Source organism: Eumetopias jubatus, unplaced genomic scaffold (assembly GCF_037043125.1).
Source record: "Eumetopias jubatus isolate StellerSeaLion01/CBP00866 unplaced genomic scaffold, mEumJub1_p1.0 scaffold_6, whole genome shotgun sequence".
NCBI classification, from domain to species: Eukaryota; Metazoa; Chordata; class Mammalia; order Carnivora; family Otariidae; genus Eumetopias; species Eumetopias jubatus.
Window position 1 is genome coordinate 8,491,041 of NW_028274812.1, and position 26,511 is coordinate 8,517,551.

General features: G+C 37.5%; 1 protein-coding gene and 1 pseudogene across 3 annotated transcripts; one reads left to right on the forward strand and one right to left on the reverse strand.

Moving 5' to 3' along the window:
* Positions 1 to 120: 120 nt before the first annotated feature.
* WTAP (WT1 associated protein) lies at positions 121 to 26,511 on the reverse strand. Of its 3 annotated transcripts, none has more exons than XM_028103196.2 (8): positions 25,875 to 26,511; positions 18,916 to 18,953; positions 16,505 to 16,560; positions 13,372 to 13,430; positions 11,551 to 11,678; positions 7,925 to 8,103; positions 2,825 to 2,979; positions 121 to 1,382 (listed from the first exon to the last, which is right to left on the reverse strand). In XM_028103196.2, the coding sequence occupies exons 2-8, from the start codon at positions 18,943 to 18,945 to the stop codon at positions 799 to 801; spliced, it is 1,191 nt and encodes a 396-aa protein (XP_027958997.1). In that variant the 5' UTR covers positions 18,946 to 18,953; positions 25,875 to 26,511; the 3' UTR covers positions 121 to 798. The 3 variants fall into 3 exon arrangements, with proteins under 3 accessions (XP_027958997.1, XP_027958996.1, XP_027958998.1); XM_028103195.1 differs by lacking the exon at positions 25,875 to 26,511 and adding an exon at positions 25,539 to 25,710; XM_028103197.2 differs by lacking the exons at positions 121 to 1,382; positions 2,825 to 2,979; positions 25,875 to 26,511 and adding exons at positions 6,872 to 7,705; positions 25,539 to 25,711.
* On the forward strand, positions 9,846 to 9,961 carry LOC114209376 (U6atac minor spliceosomal RNA; annotated as a pseudogene).

A 26,511-nucleotide genomic window follows, 5' to 3' on the forward strand; every position in this document is an offset into this window, starting at 1 on the left:
ATAAACATAAGCTTCACCATTGTGGTATGTTGAAGGATAATGAGTAGAAATTCAGCAATTCAATGAAAATAAATGACAACAGTTAAACACACAAACAAATAAAAAAACGAATGCAAGCGGTTACAATAAAAATCTTTATTTAGGTTTGGTCAGTACAGGTAAGATCTACTGGAGTCACAGAGCAATATGCATTAACAGGATACAACAGTTCATAAAAACTGAGTAACTATGCACACAAATTTCTTAAACATTCAGTCACCTAAAGAGAAAATGCACAGATGTATGGTGGAAAAAACTGTATCTAACACTGAAACTACTATAGGACTCCATCAGCAAGTCCAACTTTTAGTGATAAAACTACTGTACTGGGCAAACTTGGCAGTCAGAAACCCACATCTACTCTAACAAGTCTGAATGGTGCGTAAATATAGTAACAGCATGAGTAAGAATGCCCTTCCACAGCACAGGTTCTAGGAGACACATATTTATACAGACAGCATTGTGTTATACTTTAAGGAAAGATTTCCATTTACAACTTCACATGAACTCATATAAAAATAACTTGACCCTACACAAAATGTCCTTTTAGCAACATTCAAGGTAATTAACTGTTACAATTTCCGAAGTGGCAGAGGTATTGAAGCAAAGAAGGGGAGGGAAAAAAAAGGGGGGAGGAGGAGAAAAAAAAAACCACACCCACAAAAAAAGGCAAATTGTGACAAAAGTATGCATTAATTTCCTGGACAGTATCCTCTCCCAAATTAAATGACACTGTATAAAAATTTGCTGGAAAAAATATTACAAAACTGAACCCTGTACATTTACACTTGAGTCCAAGCCATTCTGAACGTGGCGGGAACCCGCAGTTCGGTTACCTTTCCCACTCACTGTTTTCTCCTCTTGAGGGTCATGATTGGAGTCTGTGTCATTTGAGTGGTGTGTGAGAGAGTTTTCACTGCCCGTGGGAGAGTCTACACTTTCATACCCCGCACTGAGTTGATTTACGTAACTACTACCTCCTCTGCCAGTTCTCTCCTCTGAGCTGTTGGAGGCCTTATTACCATTCCCAGGAGAAGAAGGAAAGTCATCTTCGGCTGTGTCCCCCTCCCTGTGAAATCCAGACCCAGACGTCCTCGGCCGGGAGGAACTGCCATTACTTGGTCCGTTGGCCAGCCGACTGCAGTCTTTACCTGTGGCCTCTGCCTGTGCTACAGGCTCAGAAGATGTAGTCCTGCTGGTACTTGGGGCTGGAGCTTGAGACTGCTGCTGTTGGTACTGAGCCAACTGTTGGCGAGTCTCTTTCAGTTGTTGCTGAAGAACTAGAATGGTGCTCTGCATACCCTCTACTTCTTCATCAAGTTGAATGATGAAGTCATTCAGTTCTGTGCAAAGGAGAGTCAAACCTACTTTAATATCTCTTAAACATATTTTATTTTTTTAAAGATTTAGAACATATTTTAAAATATTAGTGTCTGTCACAAAGCCAGTCAATACATGTTTAAGTGAACGAATACAATTCTAAAAATCACGAAATATTTTAATTAAAATTTTTGCTTGCAATTTAAGAATAGCCATTTAAGAATGAGTTTGGGTTTTTCGGGGGTGGGGAGTGGGGGAGACATGCTTAAAATACCTTAAAGCAACCAAATTAAAACTGATTCAAACCATCTAGCCACATACAACTGATTATAATCCCCCAAATCCATTCCACATGTTTACCTGGGGCCCACATGGCTGGTTCCCTTTCTCCTTACCCCCCCAGCCAGTGTTTGTCTCAGCTCCACAGCAGGTTTAGCCCTAGGGAGCAGTGGGTCCTCTACTCTAACACTCCAAAGAGGCCTATGCTATAACGAAAACAAGAATTAGAGAAAATAACTGCTGAAAACTGATAAAATACACATGTCCATTAAGTCCTAAAAAGGCTTGGGAGAGGGGAAAGTCCTTGACTACTATACAAAATCTCCTAGTCACTATGTTTACAAATATTAAGAGCTAATAACTATCACTTTGAAAAGGTACGTTAAAAGGTATCATATTGACTACTGATCTTTGCAATTATCAAATACATTGACTTTCAATTTATTTATTTTTAGAATTGTATTAATTTGATAGAGAGCAAGCAGAGGGCACAAGAGAGAAGCAGGCTCCCCGCTGAGCAGGGAGCCTGATACAGGGCTTGATCCCAGGACCCTGGGATCATGACCTGAGCCAAAGGCAGGCACCCCTTAACTTTCAATTTTATTTCCAGAGTTCAGATATTTTAGTTACTATTCATCTTCCTCAAAAAGAGAAAAAACAGAAGGGACACAGCTACACTTGCCCCCCCAAAAAAGGCGGGGGAAGAAGGGGGACGGCAGTGGCTGACAATTAAGTCCAGTTTATCTTTAGCAAATTTAAATATTACATCTTATTCACTAAACAGGACCTTAACAGGTACAATTAATTCTGTATTTTTAGACCACTGGAAATAGCCAAATACTTCTAAGACTTACAGTTAGAATATTGGTTAAGTGAAGATAACCCCCTTTTAAATATTGAATTTATATATGTAATGCCTTAGTAATAAACAGCCTTTCACCAAATTCCACCCCCCCAAAAACCAAAAACTTATGAAATTTGCACAATAAACAAGAGTGTGTGTGTGGGGGGGAGGACCACTAAAATTAAATGGCTTTGCTGACTCAACTAGAAATGTTTCATTTGTAATTTTTCAGGACCACTGGCACAGATTAGTACATACAGAATCTAATCTATTAATATTCATGCCTGGCAAATTTTTTAAAGCCAGTGCAAAGTTAACCAAACTTTTCAAAAAAACCCTTACCATCCTGACTGCTTTTAAGCTCCTCACTATATTTCTTCTGTAAAGCCAACTCTGCTTCAAGTTGTGCAATACGTCCCTGGGACAGCTGCCTTCCAAGCTCTTGATTCTCCTGGATAAGCATTCGACACTTCGCCATTAACTTTTTGCCTGTTTGGCTGCAAAGGAAAGAGCCATCCATCATAAAATGAAGACAAGTGTCTACAACCTTGTTTGCTTGCAATTATTACAGCAATAGATGTTAACACGTACAGAATGTAACTGTCACGGCAGCTGCCTCCCTATAATTACCATCTTCTTTTCTGGAACACGTCCATCTTCTGCATTTCAGTATTTTGCCAATACAGCAGCAAAAATAAACCCTAAACAAAAAGTACCCAAATGGCCACATTTTCTATTACACTAGTAATGGATTCTGATAACTATTTTCATCCCAAATTATCATTTGAAATGGAAACAAGCCAGTTAACTAATGCAAACCTCAGATATACCAATATTAATAAAACACTAAGGTACTTAGTTTCATGGAACAGAAAAGTTCTTGAAAAGGTAAATGCAATAACGTAGAGTATATTTATTGTTGCTAAAAAGTAGCATTTGATGAGGGTGCCTCTTCATAGGCAGCTGTCATAAGAATGTTTATTGCAGTAAATGAGGCATAGTCAATAATTGTTTTTAGAGACTTTTAATATTTTTAAAGTATCTCTACACCCAACGTGGGGCTTGAACTCATGACCCTGAGATCAAGAGTCACATGCTCTACTGACTGAGGCGCCCCTAAAAAGCCTTTTTAAAAAGAGCCTTAAGAATATTTCCATCCACTAATCCCTCATTTAACTTTTTTATATACTTTTGAGCTGTCTTAAACTGTAACACAAGTTTTTAAAAATTTAATATTGATATGTGGTTAAGATTTTATCCATGTTATAAAAGATTACCTTTAGAACAGGAAAATAAGATTGGGGTTGTTTATCACAAATAATGTAAATATGTTAAGTATCTGCCAAATTAGGAGCACCAAACTTTCCACAAATTAGTTACCAAGTATTAGTGCAACCTTCTATAGAACCTACACACACATACACAGCAACTGCAAAAATGCAATCAAAAGCCTTGATAACAGTCCTCAATGAAACTTTGCCTTTTCTTTAGACTCAACGATAACAAGAGAAATGATCACTTTTAAAGGGATCTGATTTAAGTACATAATTGTGATGTTACCTGATACTTGACTAGGACAGCCTGATATTTAAAAAAAAAAATTAAGTGGGCTCTACACCCAATGTGGTGCTTGAACTCACAACCCCGAAATCAAGAGTCACATGCTCCACCAGGGACAGTTTGATACTCTTCTGATGGTGTTAAGTTCAGAAAGACCTAACCTAACTGGTTAGAGAATTTTTTTGCTGACACTTTCTTTCCTTCACCTACCGGGGCTTTCACCCGTCTGATATATCACTTCAGAATGCATCTGAACCTGATTACCAAAGGCCTTCAGACTTAAAATGAGAGCATTTTGTAAATGATTCTCATTCTTTTGACTCCATGTTGTAAGGTGTTTTTTTTTTTACCCATAGTACATATCCTACCCTAATGTAATTCAAGCAAAAGTTGGTAATTTAAATTTATCTGTGGTACAGTAAAACCTGGGTTACTGCTGCTCAAAGCAGCCTCAGGTGAAAGCACTTGCTAAGGGTTTTATTCTCTATATGGCAACTTTAGCTGGTGTTCTTGTTCATTGCAACTGTAGCTCCAGACAACTCCCCTCCCCGCCATTTCCCATTAGCACCCTCAGACTTTGGCCTCCAATGAACAGTTTAGAAGTCTCACGAGGGAGTTCAGAGAGAGGTACTACTGTCAGGTAGTGGCACTCCTCCCACCTTACTGTCCATGCTCCCATAATTTTGTTTTCTTACACAAAGTCTATATAGCATCAACGTTCTCCAACTAACCTGAAAATCCTTCTATGAATTTGAGAGCAGAAAAAAATACTGTAAAACCAGTAATTTGTGACCTAACTTAATCTCATATAAAGTCTATCATAAAGTGAATGCAAAAAAATGTTTCATTCATAGTTGTAGTACCTTTTTATAAAGGCCTGCTCTAAGATAATCCTATCACTTCTACAAGTCTTAACAAAACTGTTCTTTACATATTTTGTCATTTTACCATGTCATATAAGATTTATGTTGTGTTCATCACATCCCCCAAAATGAGAAGAGTTCAATTACAAGTAACTGTCTTTGGAATAATTTTCTTTAATTACAAACCCCCCCAACCCATTCCTAAAATCAAATAATTCCAAAGAAAATATGAAAGGAAACAGTTTGAGAGAAAGATTTATGAAAAAGAACAGACACTATACATTGCTTTATAATCACAAGGAAGGGGGCCAAGATATCTGAGAGGTGTACACAAAATTACCTAAATGATTAAATGCAAAACAGAACTGTCAAAACAACTGAAATAGATCGCTCTTAAAATATATGCAGTGTTACATGTATGGAATATTATAACTAAAGCAGAGAAGATAACTCAATCTTTCTCTTTCAAAATTAAAACAGAGTAAGAAAGTGTGTGTATGTGGGGGGGGACCCACAACCCATTCTATTTTAATTATTCCAAACACAGTACTGACTGAGCACTGTTTCACGTTAATGATGTATTTATAGTACCGTTTATAGCCTATTCTTTACAGAACAAAAATCCATTTACAGGTGATTAAATTATGATTTATTAATACAAAGAAAATATTATGTAACCATTAAAAATTAAGTAATCTAAATGTACTTAAAAGATAAAAAACTGTGAAAGGGATAAAATGTGTGTTGGGAGGGGGGACGCCAAGCTTCAATCATCTATGTTATGTACGTTCACATTTGTTTAAAATCGGTATCTATAAAATGACTGTATATGCATAATCTTGATGATACCCAAGAAACTTAGCAGTGGTTACTGCTCTTGGAGAACAGATTGGGGAAGGAAAGGTCACATCCAGGAGTGACTCTCACTTTTTGTCTCCATCTTTCTTCATGCTGTTCCAATTTTACACATGAGCCTGTATTAACTTATTAAAAAACGTTTTTAACAGTAAGAAGAAAAAAATCCACAGACCTCACAGTGACTCTTACCTAAGCGGCAAAGAAAGATGCTAGCTAATAAATCTGAGTACATGTTAATAATACATTTTATGAATTATTTCTTGACTTACTAAAAATACGTAGGCCATTTCTACTGTGATCTTAAATGGCATAAAATATATGCAAATGCCTTAATGTGGCACAATAAGCTAATTTCAAACAGATTTGGTTACTTACCCTCCAACCCCACAAATAGTGAGAATTTTAGAAGCGGATTTCTTGCTGTAAAGTCACACAAACCACTTCTTCAACCCACCCTCTGCCCCACAATCAGTTCCCTAAAGCACAAACATACAAGATACTTACAATTGATTTGAATGGTTAAGAGAGAACTTAAGTCACCCTTGTTAAAACTGCACTTAAACGTTGGGACAATCTGGAACATATATCTTCCACTCATCTTAGACTCCATTATCACCAAGTGAAAATTCGCACTGGTGACTTATAGAATGATCTGACGAAAAAAATTCACCTCCAGGATTGGATGGAAGCATGAAGAAAATAATGCCTCATTTATCTAAATGATCAAATGAATTTGCTAGAAATGATCACTATACCTTTTTTTCAATTCACAAAATGTCTCACTTAGGCCAGCCCACAGTTCCAATACATTATTTCCCCAATCTTCTGGTAGGCACCCTGTGAAGCTGTCCCACATTAATTTCTACTGCAATATCCTGGGACAAGGTGTCAAAAAGTAACAAGTGTCAAGTCTCCTTGTCTTTTATGATACCAGCTGGAAAAACGTAGGTCTTTAAAAATGAGACACAGCCTTTTCCTTCACTTTGAAGAGCACAGCAACAATTTTTCCAAAATCAATCTGCTCTCCACAGCCCCCCAAATCAAAATGTTAAAAGTACAACAAAATCATCATAGTATTCCTTGAACTTAAAAAAAAAAAAAAAACAACTATTTCAAGGCACATTTAATTTAATATCAAGAGTGCAATACAAAAGGCCCAAATACAATGAAGGAAACACATTCCCCCATTAACACCAACGACAATGCTCTTTCAACATGTGCCTGTTGAATGGAATGGGGATTTAATTTCACTACTAAAAAAAATAATGCAGTGAGTCTCATCACAGCCAATATCCTTATACAATCTAGTAGTGAAATGAATGTTTATAATGCTTCAAACAGTTTCAACCTGAAGTTTGATACCACACCTTTTTGTTTGTACAGTCCTCAATAAGATTATCTACAGCATTAGCAACCATTCAAAGAACAAACCATTGATTAAAACCACATTGATTTAAGGCTCAATCAAGTAATATAGAGCCCCAAACTAAATGGTTAAATATATGAACTACTTGTACTGACATCTATTATTTGATTCTCTCGTGACTATTATTAAATTGGTTCTTAGCAAATAAACTCTTTAAAAGGCAAAATTCACCTCATTTGAGTTTTGACCCAGAAGTTCAACAACAATCACGAAGTCCACAGTCTTATTGGCAAAACTGATATACAGTGTCTCTAAGTCACTATGCTCAAGGTTAAGAGCGATGCATATTCCATTTTTACATTTTACTGGAATTTTACATGTTCAATTCATGATTTTAAATCTCTAGGTTTTCATTCCTCCAAACTGTCTGAAGACACAGTGTGCCACAGACTTAAAACTTCTGTTTCTCCCTCTATTTTCTTCAAACAGAAACATTTCTCAAGTGTCTACATGTTCTAGAAGGGGAATTTTTCGGAGGTGGCCACTTCTTCGGAATAGTCCGACGCCATCAGGCCTCTGAAGCAAGGGGAGGGGGAAGAGAAAAAAGCTGAAACACAAGGTTCATCTGGTAAGTTTTACATTAACCATTACAAGCTGGATAGTATAAGAATGTGGCTTTTTTTGGCTCAAAAAGTCTGAGTCTTGGTGTGGAAACGAGTACTTGGCTGTCCCACCACAGCTTTCTCGTAGTGGGACTGTCAGGGAAGTCTTGACTGGGGAGTATGATTTGTTTACCTATCAGGCGTAAACTTCCAGGCACTCAGTTCATTTTGGGCTTGTTCCAGTTTGTCTTTAGTCTGTTCCAGTTCACCTTTCATTTTTAGGAAAAACAAGTTGATCGCTGGGTCTACCATTGTTGATCTCAGTTGGGCAACGCTAGGCTGCTGGACTTGCTTGAGGTACTGGATTTGAGTCTGTACAAAGCAAAAAAAACAATTACTACCAAATCAAAGAAAAATACATACACAGGAAGGTGGGACAAAACCCCTTTCGTTCACAGAATTTACCAACTTAAGTCCTTCCCCCTTTGATCTTAATATCCTCTAAGAAAAGTACAAATTATAAACAACTATTTAAGATTATCCATGTAGGAATTAAGGCTATGATTGCATTTCCATATCTGGAAAGGCTACATCTTACTTTGAAACTAAAACGATACCAAAAAAAAATTCACTGTTGTATTTCCTAAAAATGCTGACACCCACTAGAAAAAAGCCATGTGTAAAATATTATATAAGAGTACAGTGAGGGGTGCCTGGGTGGCGCAGTCAGTTAAGCATCTGACTCTCTTAGTTTCGGCTCAGGGTCATGATCTCACGGTGATGAGATCAAGCCCCACTGAAGTTTCTCTCTCCCTCTCCCTCTGCCCTGACCAACTGTGCACTCGTGCTCTATCAAATAAATATTAAAAAAAAAAAAAAAAAAGAAAAAAGTACAGCGATTTACTCTTTCCAATTTGTATCTATGGAAATTATTCTATGTATATCTCCTAAAAAATACACCTAGTAAAAAATAACTTATAATACATATTTGTATTTCCAAATTTAAAAATATATAATGCTTATATTTACATGAGTTGACATCACAGCATTATAAACAGCAGCATAATCAATATATTCAATTTTTCCTTCTGAGTAGATTTGAATCATAGAATTGTATAGGTAGAATGTGCCTGACCAAATCCAAACTGCTTATTTTTGAAATTAAATAAGCTAGTTGTCCAAGGATACAGTTAGTTCAGTGCCAGAATTGAGACTTGAGACTAGAAAATGGTTCTCAAGCCTCCTCACTCCCAACCTAGGGCTTTTTCCACCACACCAGAACCCCTCTACTTACATATGAAACCTTCAATTTCGACTTCAGTTGTACTACTTACTAGCACACTAAAAATACATTTCTAAAATATGAAATACAGTTTATTAGCATTAAATGCATCACTTTCTTCACACCCAAAGTAGATTTGGTTCAACATCCTGCTGCACACTAAGGCTTAAATAGGATTAAAGTTAACAATTTATAAACTGTTAATTTCCACGATAAATTTAGTAAAAAATACAAATATCTGGATTGGGAATATATTTACTATTTCACTGAACAAACAGAAATAATTTTTATTTAGCTTAATGAGATTTTTTTTTTAAAGTAACTCATTTTAAACAAAAAAGTACAACTGTTTATTCAATATAAGACCAGTTGCTAAAATAATTGAACAGGAATAAAGCATATCATATAGCATATACAACACGGCCTGGGATCCCTAAAGAAAACATGCCTCTCCAACACTGACATAGTTACTTTTTAGGTTTACAAAGTGACCTGCCCTCATCTGCACATATAATCTTGCCCTTTCCTTGTGTTTTTGCTCCTGCGGCCCTTTCTGCAAAACCTTACTCTGTATCTAACTGAAAACAGTTGTTCAGCTGACCTGTGCAGGGGAGAGCTGTAAAAAATATGACTGGAAATGGGTAGGTTCTTGTTCAAACAGCCTTAAAAACCTGGGATGAGAAGACAAAAGGGTGATGGAGCATCACCAAAGGCTTTTATCAGGCATCATACGATCAAAACTGCCAGAGTATATATAAAATAGCTGGAGAATCACAGAAGTGAGTCAAGAGCATATATTGTCTAGGTTAGTGTTAAGAAGTATAAGAACTACGTGTTGTATAAAAGGAAAACTCCCCTTGACAAGGATGGAACAGGCCCTCAGTCCTTACAACACATATATAGTTAAGGCATCGCCATCCACTGCATGGCATCTAACCATTGTTTAAAAAAAAAAAAAGTACATAAACTAGAATCGCAACAGTAGGACCCAAGAAGAAAGAATTCAGGACACACTGGTGCTACCAGATAATACTACTGACATGATCCATTCACACTCTACCAGCGGGTAGCACTTTGAAGGTAAGATTCATCCTTTGCATGTGATAAGCATGTAGCAGAGTGCCATGCAAACAGAGACCTAAAACTAGGTAGAATCTAGAATTATTAATACCAGAAAAAGCAGAAAAGAACTAAAAAGTTTTAAAACTCGGTATTCTAGAGACATAGTACCCACTCCATTAGATATGAAAATCTAACAGGGAAAAAAAATTTTTTTTGAAGGGATGGAGTTACAAATAAAGAAAAAATTATATTCTAACTATTGGGCAAGACTTCCTGGAACTATGTGTCCAGATTAAAAAAACAACCAAAGGTTGGGATGGTCAAGAGTTTAAATTACAGAAACTGAAGTTGTGTGATTACTGAGAAAAGAAATTTTAAGAAATAAAAGGACTCTGACTGAGCCCTAAAGAACACTATACTGGTAAGAAAAGAATTAGGAATAGGAGTGTGCCCCAAATATTATCAGAGTCTCCAATGATCAGAATATTGCCTTCTGCATTAGATCTAACAAACAGTATTATCAGATCAATGGAGGTTACACAAAGAATTCAAGCAAATTTCAGATTTTTGGGGCGCCTGGCTGGCTCAGTCAGAAGAGCATCCAATTCGGCTGCCTAGGTGGCCCAGTCGGTTACGCATCAGCCTTCGGCTCAGGCCATGATCCCAGGCTCCTGGGATCGAGTCCCACATCGGGCTCCCTGCTCAGCAGAGCCAGTTCTCCCTCTGCCTCTCCCCCCTGCTTATGATCTCTCTCTCAAATAAATTATTTAAAAAAAAAAAAAACAAAGCATGCAATTCAATTTTGGGGATGTGAGTTTGAGCCCTACATTATGTGTAGAGATTACTTTAAATAATTTTTTTAAAAATTTCAGATTTTCAAATTTAGAACAAGGATAAAACTACCTCTACTTTACATAACATATATACAAATACTAATAAAAAGGAATAGGTAAGACTACTGAAGACAGCATATAACTTAACCTAAATTCAACCAGAGCCAATTGATCAAATATGTCACTAGATTTCAGATCTATGTAGAAATGGCAAATATTACAAATGAAAGCGGTAACATTAAAAGCAGATATGGAAGAGGTTACTCATACTAACAAAAAGTTTTATACACAGAGAAGTAAAAAGAGCAGAGGAGAAAGAGTTTGCTTAGCAAGGAGCAAATGCTTCTTATGCCCTCAGGTATCAAGAAAAATATCTGAATCAATATACTGATTCTTGTATCATGGAAATTTCAGAGAATAACTTAAAACTTTTAACTTCTTGGCCAAAAAAAATTTTATAATCCAACAATGGGGTGATCTACCAAAATTTTAGCATTTTATAGCTCAAAGCCTATCTACCTTAACAAAATGTTCGTTTGTAATTACTATTAAGTTTGTAAAATTAGCTAACTACCAATACATGTAATAATGCAGACTAAAAACCAATTCCTCAAAAAGACCTAAAACATTTGAAATACTTACAGTACACTCTTGCATCTCTTGCTCCTTGGTTGCTAGTCGCATTACAAGGATGTTTTCCCTGCGAGCAGACTCTTGCTGTTGTTGCTTTAGTTTTTCTTCAGACTCCCTTAACCCAGTTACATCATTAGCTGATGAATAAAAGAAAAAAATTCCAGAACATTATGAAATATAATTTCAAGATCAAAATGACCTACCCAAAATAAAGTTCTGATTGCCTTTGTCAAGAATAAAAGCAGGGGCAAAAAATTTCATCAAGTCTTTAATTTCTATCCTACTTTTTTTTATTTTTATTTATTTTTTTTAATTTTTTTTTAAATTTTTTTCTATCCTACTTTTATAACAATTTGTTATAAAATTTGTTCTTGATCATGAGTGCTCTTTTAGGAGATAGCGGTGTTAGAGTGGCCTACAGCCACCTAATACTACATAGAATTATGTTGTTACTGTACAATCTACCTCCAACAGAACACGGGGAACGTCATTATCTTCATCTATAGCATGTCCACAATGTCCTGACTATATTGTTTTCAACCTATCCAATGAAAACATGCCAGTAACTGCATAAACAATTATCACTTAAAGCTCTCACAATATTGGGGCACCTACGTGGCTCAGTCAGTTGAGCATGTGCCTCTTGGTTTCAGCTCAGGTCATGATCTCTGAGTCGTGAGACTGAGCCCCACATGGGGTTGGGGCTCTGGGCGGAGTCTGCTTGAGACTGTCTCCTTCTCCCTCTGCCCCCCCCAACCGCGCATATGCACGCGCAAGCTCTCTGAAATAAATAAAATCTTAAAAAAAAAAAAAAAGCTTTTAGGGCACCTGGGTGGATCAGCTGGTTAACTGTCTGCCATCAGCTCAGGTCACGATCCCAGCGTCCTGGGATCAGGCCCTATTTCGGGCTCCCTGCTCCGCGGGGAGCCTGCTTCTCCCTCTCCCTCTGCTGCTCCCCCTGCCTGTGCTCGCTCGCTCCCTCCCTGTCTCTCTCTCCGTCAAATAAAGGAAATTGTAAAAAAAAAAAAAAAAAGCTTTCACAATACTAATGTCTATGGATTATAATATAGTCATACAGTAATTGAAATTTCAGGGTATTAAGCTTTCTGAACTTGGAAAACAATACTGCTTTGTACACTCACAAATAGTATGTTACTCCTAACCCAGTGAAAAGTGACAAAAACTAAAATGGTTTGAAATTAATAAACTTTGTTGGTATTATTTTTCAGGTTTTGAAAAACCTGTAAATATGTACCTATACCCTATTATTACACATTAAGCTCTCAGAATTTGTGTGTTGCTTCTATGTACCTCCTTTCTAAAACCAGTAACTCATACTTCACTTTCAATTCTTCTGTGGAAGGAATTATGGACACATCAAGGAAAGTTTCAAGTGGTTGTGTATTTCCCCATCTCTACTCTCAGACACCTGTATGTAATTCTACTAAAACAATCATGCTATTATACAACTATTATATATCGGGTTTTCCCCAAATGACTGGGTAGGAATTCCTCAAGAAGAGGGATCATGGCTCATTCATCTATTTTGTAGCAGCAATATAGTGAGTGCTTGGGAGAGTTCTTTAACAAAATGCTTGAATGAAAATTACAATTGCTTAGGGGCACCTGGCTGGCTTAGTTGGAAGAGCGTGCGACTCTTGATCTCAGGATCATGAGTTTGAGCCCCACACTGGTGTAGAGATTACTTAAATAAAAACTTAAAAAAAACAAAATTACAATTGCTTAGTAAAACCAATTATCCTGTGTCTGTAACAAAAATCTAAAAGGAGACAGTCGCATAACTTTTAGGAAGCTAAAACTCAAACTTACAATTAAGATCTGTGTACTTGCCCTCCAAAGCTTGGACATATGCTTCATATTGTTTCCATCTAGTACAAAAATAAATTCATGTATTAGTTGTCACACTGATACTCCTTTTATTAAAAATACTAGAAAATTACACACATAAACTTATAAATTTAAGTAATGCCAGGAATTTCACTATATGATTTTTAACCAATAATAAAATTAGCCACTTCATTATTCCTTCTCAACTTACAGAAACTAGGTAAAAGAAAATACAGAAAAAAAGTGTTCTCTGCTAAGAATATACCAAGTATGCTCCTTTGGGTCAGTTCATATGTCTTACAGGACTTTGTATCACTGAGGCTCAGCACAACGCCTGGATTACAAAAGCTAAGTACAAAACTTATTACTACTTTCAGATATGCTGTCTGCTTCAAACAAATGGAACCTAAGAAACGTGCCTAATTATAAAGAACTTAAAGGTTCTTTATCTTGGCTCTTTTGTGAAAATACCATAAAGCCAAAGCAGTGGTTCAAAGTAGTATTTATTTTTGTCTGTAAAAAAGGGAGAATATACTATTTTCCAGGACTATTCTTTAAACCACACCTACTTGGCAGAAACAATCTGCATAAATGACATATACTATCAGAGTATGAAGGAACCTTTCTTCCTTGTTATATTCCTCTACCCTCAAAATACAAGCTATGTGAGTTTGGTAATTACTGTTGAAAACAAGGTCCCTAGTCTTATGTTTAAGCAACTAACAAAAAGTAACATGCACTAAAATTCTGCTATCCTGCTTACTGAAGAGCTATGCTTTTAAGCTGCTCTTCAGTTACAGCTAATCAAAATTTACAGTTGATCCTTGACCAATGTAGGGTGGGGGTTTAGATGTGACAAGCCCTGCATAGTCAAAAATCCGTGTATAACTTTTGACTCCCCAAAAAGCTTAACTAATAGCCTACTGTTGACCAGAAGGAAACCTTACTGACAAATATAAACACTTAAATTACACACATTTTGTATATGTATTATACACTACATTCTTACAATAAAGCTAGAAAAAGGAACCATTAAAAAAAAAAAGAAAATACACTTGAAGTACTATACTGTACAAGATCTGAACGTAAGTGGACCCCCACAGTTCAAATCTGTTTGAAGGGTCAACGTACCTTTGATTTTAGAAAATCTTTCTATAAAACCTTAGTAACCTTGACAGGTTTGCTATGAGATATGTTAATATTACAATATAATGAAAAAAAATTTCCATAATACCAAGCTTTACATAAAGACTACTGTTCAAAGGCATGCTTATTTTTCTTTTAAGATTTTTATTTATCTGAGAGACCATGAGCAGGGGGGGAGGGTAGGGGAGAAGCAGTCTCCCCACTGAGTAGGGAGCCCTAGGTGGGACTTGATCCCAATGACATGAGCTGAAGGCAGATGCTTAACCCACTGAGCCACCCAGCCATCCCTCAACCAAGAGCATCCTTTCAAAATGACAGATAACACAGAATAGTTAGATAAATAGCACTTGATTTAAAATCACCAAGAGAATTAACGAGGGGGAAAAACTCACTTAAAAGTCATACATGAGGGGGCGCCTGGGTGGCTCAGTTGGTTAAGCAACTGCCTTCAGCTCAGGTCATGATCCTGGAATCCCAGGATCAAGTCCCGCATCAGGATCCCTGCTCAGCAGGGTGTCCTGCTTCTCCCTCTGACCCTCCCCCTTCTTGTGCTCTCTCTCTCTCAAATAAAAAATCTTAAAAAAAAAAAAAAAAAAAGTCACACATGAGAAGTCCCTAAAAGAAGTTAAAGAATATAAACTGCAGGGCTTAAAAACCTTAAAGGTAACTTAATATAAAAAATTGCTACTATGAAATTTTATTAAGATTATATTACTGATTTCTCTCCCTACAAATAAATGAAGAAAAAGACTACACATACTAACCAGAGATACAAAGAGAGTATCAACACGTGAGCGGCAGTATATCAAAGCAAGGGTCTACACCTCAGCAGGAGAGGACAAGTGTTTTAGAATACTAAGAATTTAAATTTCATGTATGGGAAAATAGTATGCAATGAAAAAACAGTCCTTTGCATGAAGACGATAAAGAGCTTGTCCACAATATGAGTAGCGAAGGAAGGTGGGAAATTACCAGACTCTATTTAACAATGGAACATGTCATCTGCACCTGCCTATTTTATAAAACACCTTTTCTGGGGCACCTGGGTGGCTCAGTCAGTTACACATCTGCCTTTGGCTCAGGTCATGATCCCAGGGTGCTGGGACTGAGCCTGGAGTCTGGCTCCCTGCTCAGCAGGGAGCCTGCTTCTCCTTCTGCCCATCCCCCAGCTTGTGCTTTCTCTCTCTAATAAAATCTTAAAAAAAAAAAGAAAAAAACTTTCTTTGTATCTAAAAATTATCATCTAAAAAACTTATCACCCAAAGTAATAAAATGTAAAAAGAACAAATTTAAGTTACACAACACAAAAGATGTGTTGATCCCATTTTATATTAAAAAAAGAAATACCCTTAATGCTGTTCTTCACCACCAGCTTTTAAAAGACATTTATAAGATAACCACAGAAATTCAGAGCTTGGAGTAACCTTTTAAAGTAATTTAATTCAACTCCTTAACTTGCAGAGGAGAAAATGGATATAGTTATACGAACTGACCAATGTCACAGTTATGAGAAAGAGTAACTTTGCTCTCAGTAAATAATGTATTTCTTCCATAACTAAACATGTCATCCTTTAGGACTACAACTTTTTCACACATTAATCAGAAAAGGAAAAAATAATGACATCAAAACAAGTCTACGTATTTGTTAAATTGAAAGCTTTCTAAGAGCAGGGTCTTTCAAATGCTTTAAGGTAAAATTCTGAATATCTTCCCTCTGCAAGAAAAACTGAGGTTATCTAGCAATCTAGAAGTTACCCAAGCTAGTACTTTAGTTCTTTCAAGTGTTATGCTTTCCTCAGTGTTTACCTATTGAAGAAACAGACCATAGAAAGTGCGTTCAAAAAGTACATTAAATGATTTGAGGATGTATTAATGTTAAAAACCAAACAAACTTGAAAATAATTATAGGATAGAATCACAATATATTCTATAGAAAGCATTTTATATTTTTGATAAAAGAACATTTTACCTTAGAATTAACTCATCTCGTGCCATAACTTTGAAGTCTGTTTCACTCAGCCGAACCTATATATAAAGAAAATTAAAATATGAAATGACTGCTCTTCCTAAAACTTTTAAAATATTAAATACCACTGGCTCTTATATTCTTCATATTTTTTATAAAGACAGGATCTTATTTTAGTCCAATTGCTCATTTCTGTTATTAGAAATACCCTTATTATTGAAGATACACAAAGTCCCTCCCAAAGGACCTCTGTGCTGAAATAATATGAAACCTCTCCAGAGCCCCAGGTTAAATGGCCCAGTACATATTATTGTTTTTTTAAAAATTTTATATTATTGTTTTTAAAAGGTACACTATCTTTAATATAGGCATCATTCTTAGGGAAATGCAAATTAAAACTCCAATGAGCTATCACTACACACTTTTTAGAATAGCTTTTAAAAAAATAGTGGTAACACCAAATGCTGGGGTAAGATGTAGAGAAACCAAACTTTCACACATTGCCGGTGAGAATGTAAAATGGTACAGCTGCTCTGGAGAATATTTTGGCAACTCCTTTTAAACTAAAAATGGATGTGACATACAACCAACCCAGCAGTTGCATTCATAAGCATACATCTCAAACAAATAAATTTATTTTCACACAGAAATTTGTACATGAATGTTTACAGCTTTATTTGTAGTAGCCCCCAAACTGGAAACTACCCAAATGTCTTTCCACAGGTGAATGGTTAAACTATGATACATCCATACCCCTGGAATACTAGATTCACCATTAAAAAGAAAGCCTATGGATCAACTCAGATAAACCTCCAGGAAATTATACTGGGTGGAAAAAAATAACTCAAAAAGTTACATATACTGCCTGATTTCATTTGTACCTTTGTGAAATAGCATAATTACTGAAATGGAGAACTGATTAGTGGTTGCCAAGGGTTTGGGATGGATGGGGCTATAGAGGATTGGCAAAATGGAAGCTTGTGGTAATGCTTCAGTTAACTATTTTGGTTGTGATGGTGGTTACACTAAGTTACCCGTGATGAAGCTACACTGAGCTATCAAAACACACACAATATGCCCGTGTTAAACTGGATTGTATCAATGTCAAGTTCCTGGTTTTGGTATTGTTATGTAAGAAGTCTGATAGTTATGCAAGATTAACACTGGAGGAGGCTGGATGAGGAGTGCCACAAAACCCCCTGTACATTTTTTTGCAGCTTTCGGTGTATCAATAATTATTTCAAAATAAAAAGTTTTTAAAAATGGGCACAATATTCTAGCTGAAACTGCTTTGTAAACTGAGAAATATTAAGTATTTCTCTATACCAAGTGAAGATTGTAAAGGTGAAGCACCTCTGCTGCTTTAGTATAAAATTAATGCTTTATTAGTTTCCTTTATAAGAAACTTGTTTCAAATTTTAATACTAACCAGTAGCATAGTACTATTATAGAAGAGAGCTAATCATTGTACCAAAATATACTACAAGTCTAACAGAAAGTGGGGCGCCTGGGTGGCTCAGTCGTTAAGCGTCTGCCTTCGGCTCAGGTCATGGTCCCAGGGTCCTGGGATCGAGCGCCACATTGGGCTCTCTGCTCAGCGGGAAACCTGCTTCTCCCTCTCCCACTCCCCCTGCTTGTGTTCCCTCTCTCGCTGTGTCTGTCAAATAAATAAAATCTTTAAAAAAAAAAAAAATCTAACAGAAAGCACACAGTTAATTCTGATTATTAAAACACAGTAAAATTCTTTCATGAATAATTCGACTTCAAAACTTAAGACAAATCCATACTACTTACCATCTAAACTGTTCATTTAAATATTCACTTGTTAATAAGCTCATACCCTGCTTTCCCATTTGAATTATAAATTACCTTCAGAAACTATGTTATTTTGCGACTTTAAGAGTGTGTGTTTGTGTGTGTGTGTGTGTGTTTAATAGTGACTAAACTGAAGCTAGGGAAATAGAACAGGGAGAAAATGAGACTAGAAAACAACTTCAGAGAAGAAAGCAGAATCTACAAACTAGCTATAACCTTCTGTTGAAAAATAAAGAAGTGGTTTTACCTTACAACCAAAGGGATTTAAAAAGTACGAAAGAAAAGAAAAGAAGTAACTTATAAACAACTCGTGAAGACATCTTTTTTCACATTTATAGTTATGTAGGTAGAAATATTCACAAAGCAAAAATTAAGAGTAGACCACAGAGATAAATTATAACACAAGTTTTCCAAAAACTGAAAATATTCTAAAAATACATTGCATACAAGATAAAATATCTAGCACATTATACACCCACAATGCTAGTAGTGTTATAACGCAAGAGAGTGAAAAATAAGCAAATAAAAAGTCCTTTCAAATCTATTGATTGCCCCCCCACCAAGGACTTAAAAACTGTGGGCAAAAAAACAAAACACACCTTTTTGGGAAGAGGTTCCTCGTTGGTCATCTTGAATCCTAGGAAAAAGGGGCAGAGAAGAAGTTCAACTGATATTCTTCCAGTTAAGGTAGTAACAAGAAATAGCGGCTCTGCCAAACCAATTTATTAGGGAACTCAGATTTGACCAAATCATTATTTATTTAATAACAGTTTTAGATTTACAGGAAAGTTACAAAAATATTACAAGGTTCCTGTATACTCCAAACCCACCTTTCTCCTTTGTTAACACCTTACATTACCGCTGTTCTTAAGTTATTAAAAAAAATTCCTTTGCAAAAAAAGTTGATCATTCCTTTTGATATTCCTACAAAGGACTGACAGAAATGTAAATTTTCAATGCATTCTTACAACCACCCTATAAGAAAGACAAATCTCACAGAAGTGACATCACTGTGCTAAAGTCAGACACTGACCTCAGGCAGTATCCCAGGCATCTTGCTGAAAGGATATGAAGTATAGTTCCAGTTGCTAAGCCTTTCCTTTTACAACATCATGTTGTTGTAGTAAGGTAGACAGACTCTATCATTGTGATAATTCACTACTGTACAATGCTTAGATATATGATATATATTTACACCTTAATAAAATATTCCTACACTATTTAATTTCATGCCACAGAATTTGTATCTCAAATTAGTTTCATAAATTTATACAAAACTGACTTAACAATAGCAAAACATAGGTTATGCAACAGAACTCTCATTAACTTTATTATGCTCACTGAAAACACTTCTACTTCCTAATATTCAAATAAGGACACAAGCTAATTTAAATTTATTCCTAGGTTTTATTTCCAACAGCTTTGTCATGAATCTTCCCCTTATATTTTACACTTCCTTTATATTCATTTTACTAAAAAAAAGATATATTCATTTTACTTACAACAAATTCCAAGAGATGTACAGCATGGTAACTATAATTAATAATACTGTATTGCATGTTTGAAAGTTGCTAAGAGAATAAATCCTGAAGGTCTTCAAAAGGAAAAAAGTAAGAACTTTTTTCTATGTGGTGACAGATGGTAACTAGGCTTAAAGTGGTGAACATTTCACAGAATACACAAATATCCATTATGTTGTACACCTGAGACTAACTGACCTTACATGTCAATTATACAATTTTTTAAAAATTAGCCAAAGAATTTATAGTGTAAAACTGAATTTTTAAAAGCTACTGGACTTCATATTATTTGAGTTCCTCAAAAGGAGATAATCTTCCGATACCATTTTTTATGTTACATACCATCCCAACTCTGTAAATCAGATATTCCATTCATAAACTGCCATTAAAACCTCATTTTCAGACTAGATATACTGTGTTGAAGAAATCAGTACATTTTAGAAAAAAATCATAAATTGATCATATAATTCTGGCTTAATTCTTCCCTCTTTAATAATCTTATCATTGGATGCAGCAAGCAAAAACCTGAGTATGTAATTTTTTTTCTGAGCTAATCAAGCTGACCAAGTCTCTGGCCAATATCTATAAAGACATAACCATATTTCTACGATTTAAGGTCTGTAGGTTTTTCTAATTTTTTCCTTTAAATTGGTCCCTGTTTACTTTAGACCTCTTCTTGTTGCCCAGTTTATACTCTGTTAGAAGTAATGGACAGCGCCTTAGTGACTATCCTAACATGATACCAGTGATTCCAATCATTTGGGAAACAAACCTTCACCATGTTTATCCCCACAGAGATCTACTTCTATTTTAGTATGTTTAAAGTACATTCACTCTACTTGACTGCAACCTCAAGCCTGGCATTTCCTTGGAACTTCCCATTTGTCTAAGCTAAATATAATAGGTAAACATCGATTCTAGCCATTTGAACTTTTAGCCAATTTAACTAGTATATGTGTACCCATATATGTCACTAACCTGATTAAATCCTTCTAAAGGCTCCCATCTCACTCAAAATAGTGCATGCCAAACCTCTGCTATCCCCTCACATCAATCTTTATTTTTCTTCATAGTTCTTATCATGATCTGGTATTTTACATACTGTTTCTCCCAATTATAAAATAAGCTCCATGAGAGCTGTTTCATTCACTGCTAATGCCACAGTACACAACAGGCACTCAAACATATGCTGAATGGAAATATGAACAAATGAATTTGCTTCAGTTACTACTGAAATCATTAATAGTGAGCTAAATAACCCAATATAATTTTCCCCAAAAAATAACCATGATGACCTACTGTAAAATTTTGAGAATGTGAAACCTAATGTAACAGATACTGTGGTAAAAGGCTGTGACAGTTTGAAAATTTACCACTGTGGAGAGTCTAACTGTTAACTAGTTAACGGGCACTATAGCTACTCAAAATTTTAGTTATAAAACTTAAGCATTATGGATGTTACTCAATATAAATTCCAGTTATAAACTAGTAAATGCTTCTACAACATGACACTTTCCCCAGATTTATTAATTCATTCTTTCCTTAATACATATCTAAATTATTCCATTAAAGTAAAACTAATTGCAAGCTTTATTAGCAACAAATAAGCTACTGTTTTTAACAGGCATTGAAAGGACTAAGAAACACAGGAAAGAACTAGTAAGCCTGCTTTTCTATAAGAAGGTGGAAACTATGAAAACAAAAAAAGCCACAGAACTTGAGCGTCGGTTTCCCATCCCAAAATGGATTATCACCACCAAGGCTCAAAATTATTCAGCTACTTCTAAAGATAAACTACATTAATCTTTAATATGGTGACTAGCACAAAATAAGCAATTATTAGTTTCCTTCTCCCCATGAAAAAAAAACAAAGACTCTCAATCACTACTTCTTGAAGAAACTGAAGGGAGAATTCAAAGGCTGAGATAACAATGAAGACCTGCTGCTCCTGTCATTTTTTTTTTTTTTTTTTAAGATTTATTTATTTGAGAGAGAAAGAGACAGAGTGGGAGAGGGAGAGAGAGCAGCAGGCTCCCTGTGAGCAGGGAGCCCGATGTGGGGCTTGATCCCAGAACCCTGGGATCATGACCTACACCTGCTCCTGTCTTTGTTTCTAAGCCCCACTGCAGAATTCTTGGTGATCTCCAATCTTTAAAACTCTAAACAGCAAGGTTTTAAATTTTTTAAACACTGGTTTATATTCTCTTCTAAAAAGTTTGATGGTGGACAAATTTTAATTACACATCGCTCAAAGAATGTGTATATTTTCTTTATAAAAATAAATATAAATTTGTGGCATACGCCAAAGATAAAAGCAGTTTTTGTATAAAGGTTTGCATTTCATGTTGACTCTGAGTCACATGTCATTCCACATGTTATAGAATATGTCACTTAGGAATTCAAAGGTTAAGCATTTTGAAAGAAATTCCTCCCTGATTTTTAGCTACTGAAAAATCAATCTTTCCTTCAGAGTCCATAATATGCCATAAGAGTTAAACAAGCAGCTTGGCAAAAGGGAAGTTAGAACAGGTTTAAATTTAAAAGTATCAACATTCAACTATTTAGTCAAAATAAAATTTGGTTTTCAAATTTGACTTTCACATTGCATGAATATACTAAGAAAATTATTCCCCAAGGCAACCTTTAAATTACAACTGAAAGCACAACAGTCATCTAAAATCAATTCTAGATTCATGAAGACAGTGTACATCCCAGGTTCTTAGATCTGTTTTTTTATCAGAAAAATGGAGTAATTGAAATATCTGGAGTTGAATCCTGAGTCTTGGGGGGAAAAATGAGTATATACTCATTGCTATGAGTCACACACTTAACAATCACAACTTTTCAAAGTCAAAGTTAGCCTCCATTTTCCAGATGATGAAAATGATTATGAGTCACTAAATGATTAACTCTGGTCAAAACAGCTATTAATTAATAAATTGGGGGTTAGGACCCCAAATGCAGCACCTCTCTAAAGTTGGGAACTGAGGAAGACGGATTATTCTTCCACTCTTCCATCCTCGATAATGAATAAGCTTAACTAACTAAAGAACACAGAAAAGCAAAAGAGAAAAAACTTAAAATTGGCTAATATGGCTACCTTTTTGGAGGTTTAAGATTGCTTAAAACATGGTCTTAAAATTATGTGAAGGTTTTAGTTATTCACATGCATTAATTCAGGATAATCTCTTAAATTCAGATCTCAGAATCACTACGTACTCTTGATGTCTTTTAACACTGACAAAAACTTTACGATGGAGAGTTCAGTTTCAGTTGGCTAGGTGCCTAGCATCCCAGATCACAACACTTCCCTGGCTCTTAGCATTATGATCCTAAGTTATGCAACTCAGTTCTCTCTTAGAGAGGTGAACACCAGCCAACACAATTTGAAAAAGCACGTACCTCACTGAAACTAATCCTAACTAAACTCAAAAAACTAATAATCCAACAGCAAACAACCTTGGCTCTATAGTAAAAAGGGTATTACAGTTAGGAATCAGACGACCACCTTTTCCTGATTCTTATCAGTCAATGGATCTTGAGCAAGTCACTTAACTCTGGGCTGCAGTCTCCAAATCAGCAAAAAAAAAAAAAAAAAAAAAAGATACCAATTTTGCCTGCCTTACAAAGTGCTGCAAATCTCAATGCTGAAGTGCCATAAAAATGTTACACAAAGGATTTTTCAAATAAAATATCAACATCAAAAGATAATTTTAATGTGCATTTTTAAAAATTAAACTAAATTCCACCAACTACATGTTCAAGAGTGGAGAATATTTATTTATAGCACCCAGTTCTAGCTTGATGAACCAGCTTAATATCCACTGGGATATACGGTTATGGGAATACTTAAAAGTTTTTCTGAGAAGCTGAGTATCAGAAAACATTTAGAGGCAAAAAAGTAGGAAATAATTTTAAAAATACAAACAAACATAAAACCAAACACTATCTAGATCTTGTTTTGCTAAAAGACCCATCAACTTAAAAATTTTAAGAGTCAACTTTTTTCAAGAGCAAGATAACATACTATTATATGGGGCGCCTGGGTGGCTCAGTTGGTTAAGCGTCTGCCTTCAGCTCAGGTCATGATCCCAGAATCCTGGGACCGAGTCCCACATTGGGCTCCCAGCTCAGCAGGGAGCCTGCTTCTCCCTCTGACCCTCTCCCCTCTCGTGCTGTTTCTCTCTCTCTCAAATAAATAAATAAAATCTTTAAAAACAAAAAAACCCATACAATTATATGAAAATGCTAAGACCAGCAAGTACAGGATATTTTCAAGGAGATTCTATACTACACACATACAAGAACACAAAGGGCTTTGCAACCTGTAACGCCCTGTACAAACATAATCACAGCTCTTGTCTCCACACTGTAGAGATTTTCTGTATCATATAGACCAACTCATTCCTAACACACAAAAATATTTTGAGCAGGCATGACTCAAAATTGAATCAGTAAAACTAGATATTATTAAGTTCTGATGAGCGAAGTAAAACATCAGCAGTGCCTGGGACACACTTTTATTATTACTTGCCTCCTTTGGGATTTAGAAATTTATGCTTCACTTCCACCACTGGGAAGTGAAAATACTACCACTTGGCTATAGCTATGTGTTTAAGACATGGTAAGATCTAAAATAAAAGAACTCCCCAAATACACCCACCCAAACCCTTAAAATTTAACTTCATCCTTAGCACATGCCACCTGGTGGACTGCAATTTCTTTCCCCGACTTGCCTCATCAGGTGCTACTGAACGACAGTAGTAAATAAAATTAGGTATCTTGAAAAGATTTTCCAACGTGAGTTTTTTTCTTAATGGGGGTTTGAATGTCAACAGATGCACCTATCACAGAAAACTTAATGGTCAGAACTTAAAAAATTAAAAAACGAGAACTCGTGACAGACCCGTGACTTCCACTTATCTTCCTCAGTAATGGAATTAGCTAAATTCTAAGAAATGCAAAACTAGATGGACAACTCAAAACTGTAAATACTCTCTTGGAAATACTCTTCTACCCAGGGCAAAAGAACCGTCTTTCTACTTCAGAAACACAGTTACTGAGGAATGTAACACAGCCCTTTAAGATCAAATTGACTTCATCCAAACAAGAACTTGGACTTTTCCACTGTGTCCTCCACTAACTAAATACGGTTTTCAAAAATCAAATAACCTTAGAGAGACCCAAGACGAGACTTAAAAATTGCACGAAAACCTCCCCCTACAGAATTAATACAGAATTCTTTCTTTACTCGGAACGTATGCCATCATTTAAAAAATGGAAGTCTACAGGAGGATGCAGCTGCAGTAATAACCTGCGCGACGTGAAATTTGGTCAACGAACACGGCTTTCCTTCCCTTGCTGAACTCGTTAGTGCCGCCAGTCCTCGGAATCCAGAGGAGAGGTGGGAGAGGGCGACATAGAGGCGGGGACACGACGTGCACCGAGGGGGCGGCCTCCCGGTATCGCCGGCCCGCGGGAGCGCCCACCTCGCCCCCGGGACGGAGGATGGAGGCAAAATGGCCTCGGGACGGCGGAAGTGTCCCCGCAGGCGGGAAAGAGGCGCAGCTAACGGGAGGCCGGCGGGCCCGGGAGCCCGACTCACCCTCTGAGCTCTGCCCGCCCCTTCCCGGGCCGGCCGCGCCTCAGCCCTAGGGACCCGGAGGTCCTCGCGGCCGCTCCCGCCGGCGGCCCGCACCTACCTCTCCAGACGGAGGCCGCGCCGGCGCCGCCCAGTCACATAGGCCAAGGCCGCGCTGCCCGCTCGCTGCCCAGACCGCCAGACCTCACTACCCCCGGCCCCCGCGCTCCTCCTACCGCCGCAGCCCCGTCGCTCCCCTTTATTTGCGGGTCTCGCTGCCACAAAATGGCGCTGAGGGAGGACGCGAGGCCCCGACGCCCCACCCCCTTCCCGCTCCGCCCGCCGCCCCGCCCCGCCCCGCCCACCGCCCCGCCCGCCGCGCAGCCCGGCCCCAACGCGCCGCAGCCGTCGCCCGCCCTCGTCGCCGCCCCGCCATGTTTGCGCCCGACCCACTCACCTAGTCGTCTCACGGATGCGGACGCAGCCACCGGCCCGTCCCTGGGCCCCGCTGCAGGGAGTAGAGGCGAAGGGACGGCGCTCGCCCGGAGCCTCCAGGCGCTAAGGGAGGAGTTGCGCTTGGGTAGCAGGCCCCGCAGATTTGGAGCCCTGCAAACTCGGCGGGGGCGGGGGGAGAATTGGGCCGCGAGGAGGGGGTGGGCGACGAGGTCGGAGGTCAGCCGCGGGGCATCACGGGAAGGGCGGCGGGGGTCGCGATTGGCGGCACGGGGCGAACGCGCTCGCCGGGCCACCTGCGGCTGCGGCGAGCCTCTGGCGGAGGAATCTGGGCCAGACGGCCCGTGATTGGCCGGTTTGTGGTGCAGGATGCATCGGTGATGCTTCCGCGCGCTGGCGGGCCAGGTGCAACCTCAGGATCTAGGCCGTGGGTGGAGAGTAGGGTCAGTTCAGGCTTCGCTTAGCCTTGTTGCTTGAAAGCTTAGAAACCAGTGTTCTGTCTTCTGAAACGCAACATCCCGGCTTCTTGGTTCATCCCCACCTTGACATCCCGAGGCTAAACGGAGGAGCTATTGTCTAGCAGATGGGGGTTGTGCCTATGTCAGCAGCTCTAGGGGCACCTTGCAAACTCTCGGAAACGC

Bases quoted from the DNA above. Each gene is read 5' to 3' on its own strand.
- WTAP (XM_028103196.2), bottom strand. From the start codon at position 18,945: ATGACCAACGAGGAACCTCTTCCCAAAAAG. The intron at 13,431-16,504 runs GTAAAATGTTCT...TTTTTGTACTAG, and splicing joins CGAGATGAGTTAATTCTAAG to ATGGAAACAATATGAAGCAT. The intron at 1,383-2,824 runs GTAAGGGTTTTT...TCCTTTGCACAG, and splicing joins GCTTAAAAGCAGTCAGGATG to AACTGAATGACTTCATCATT.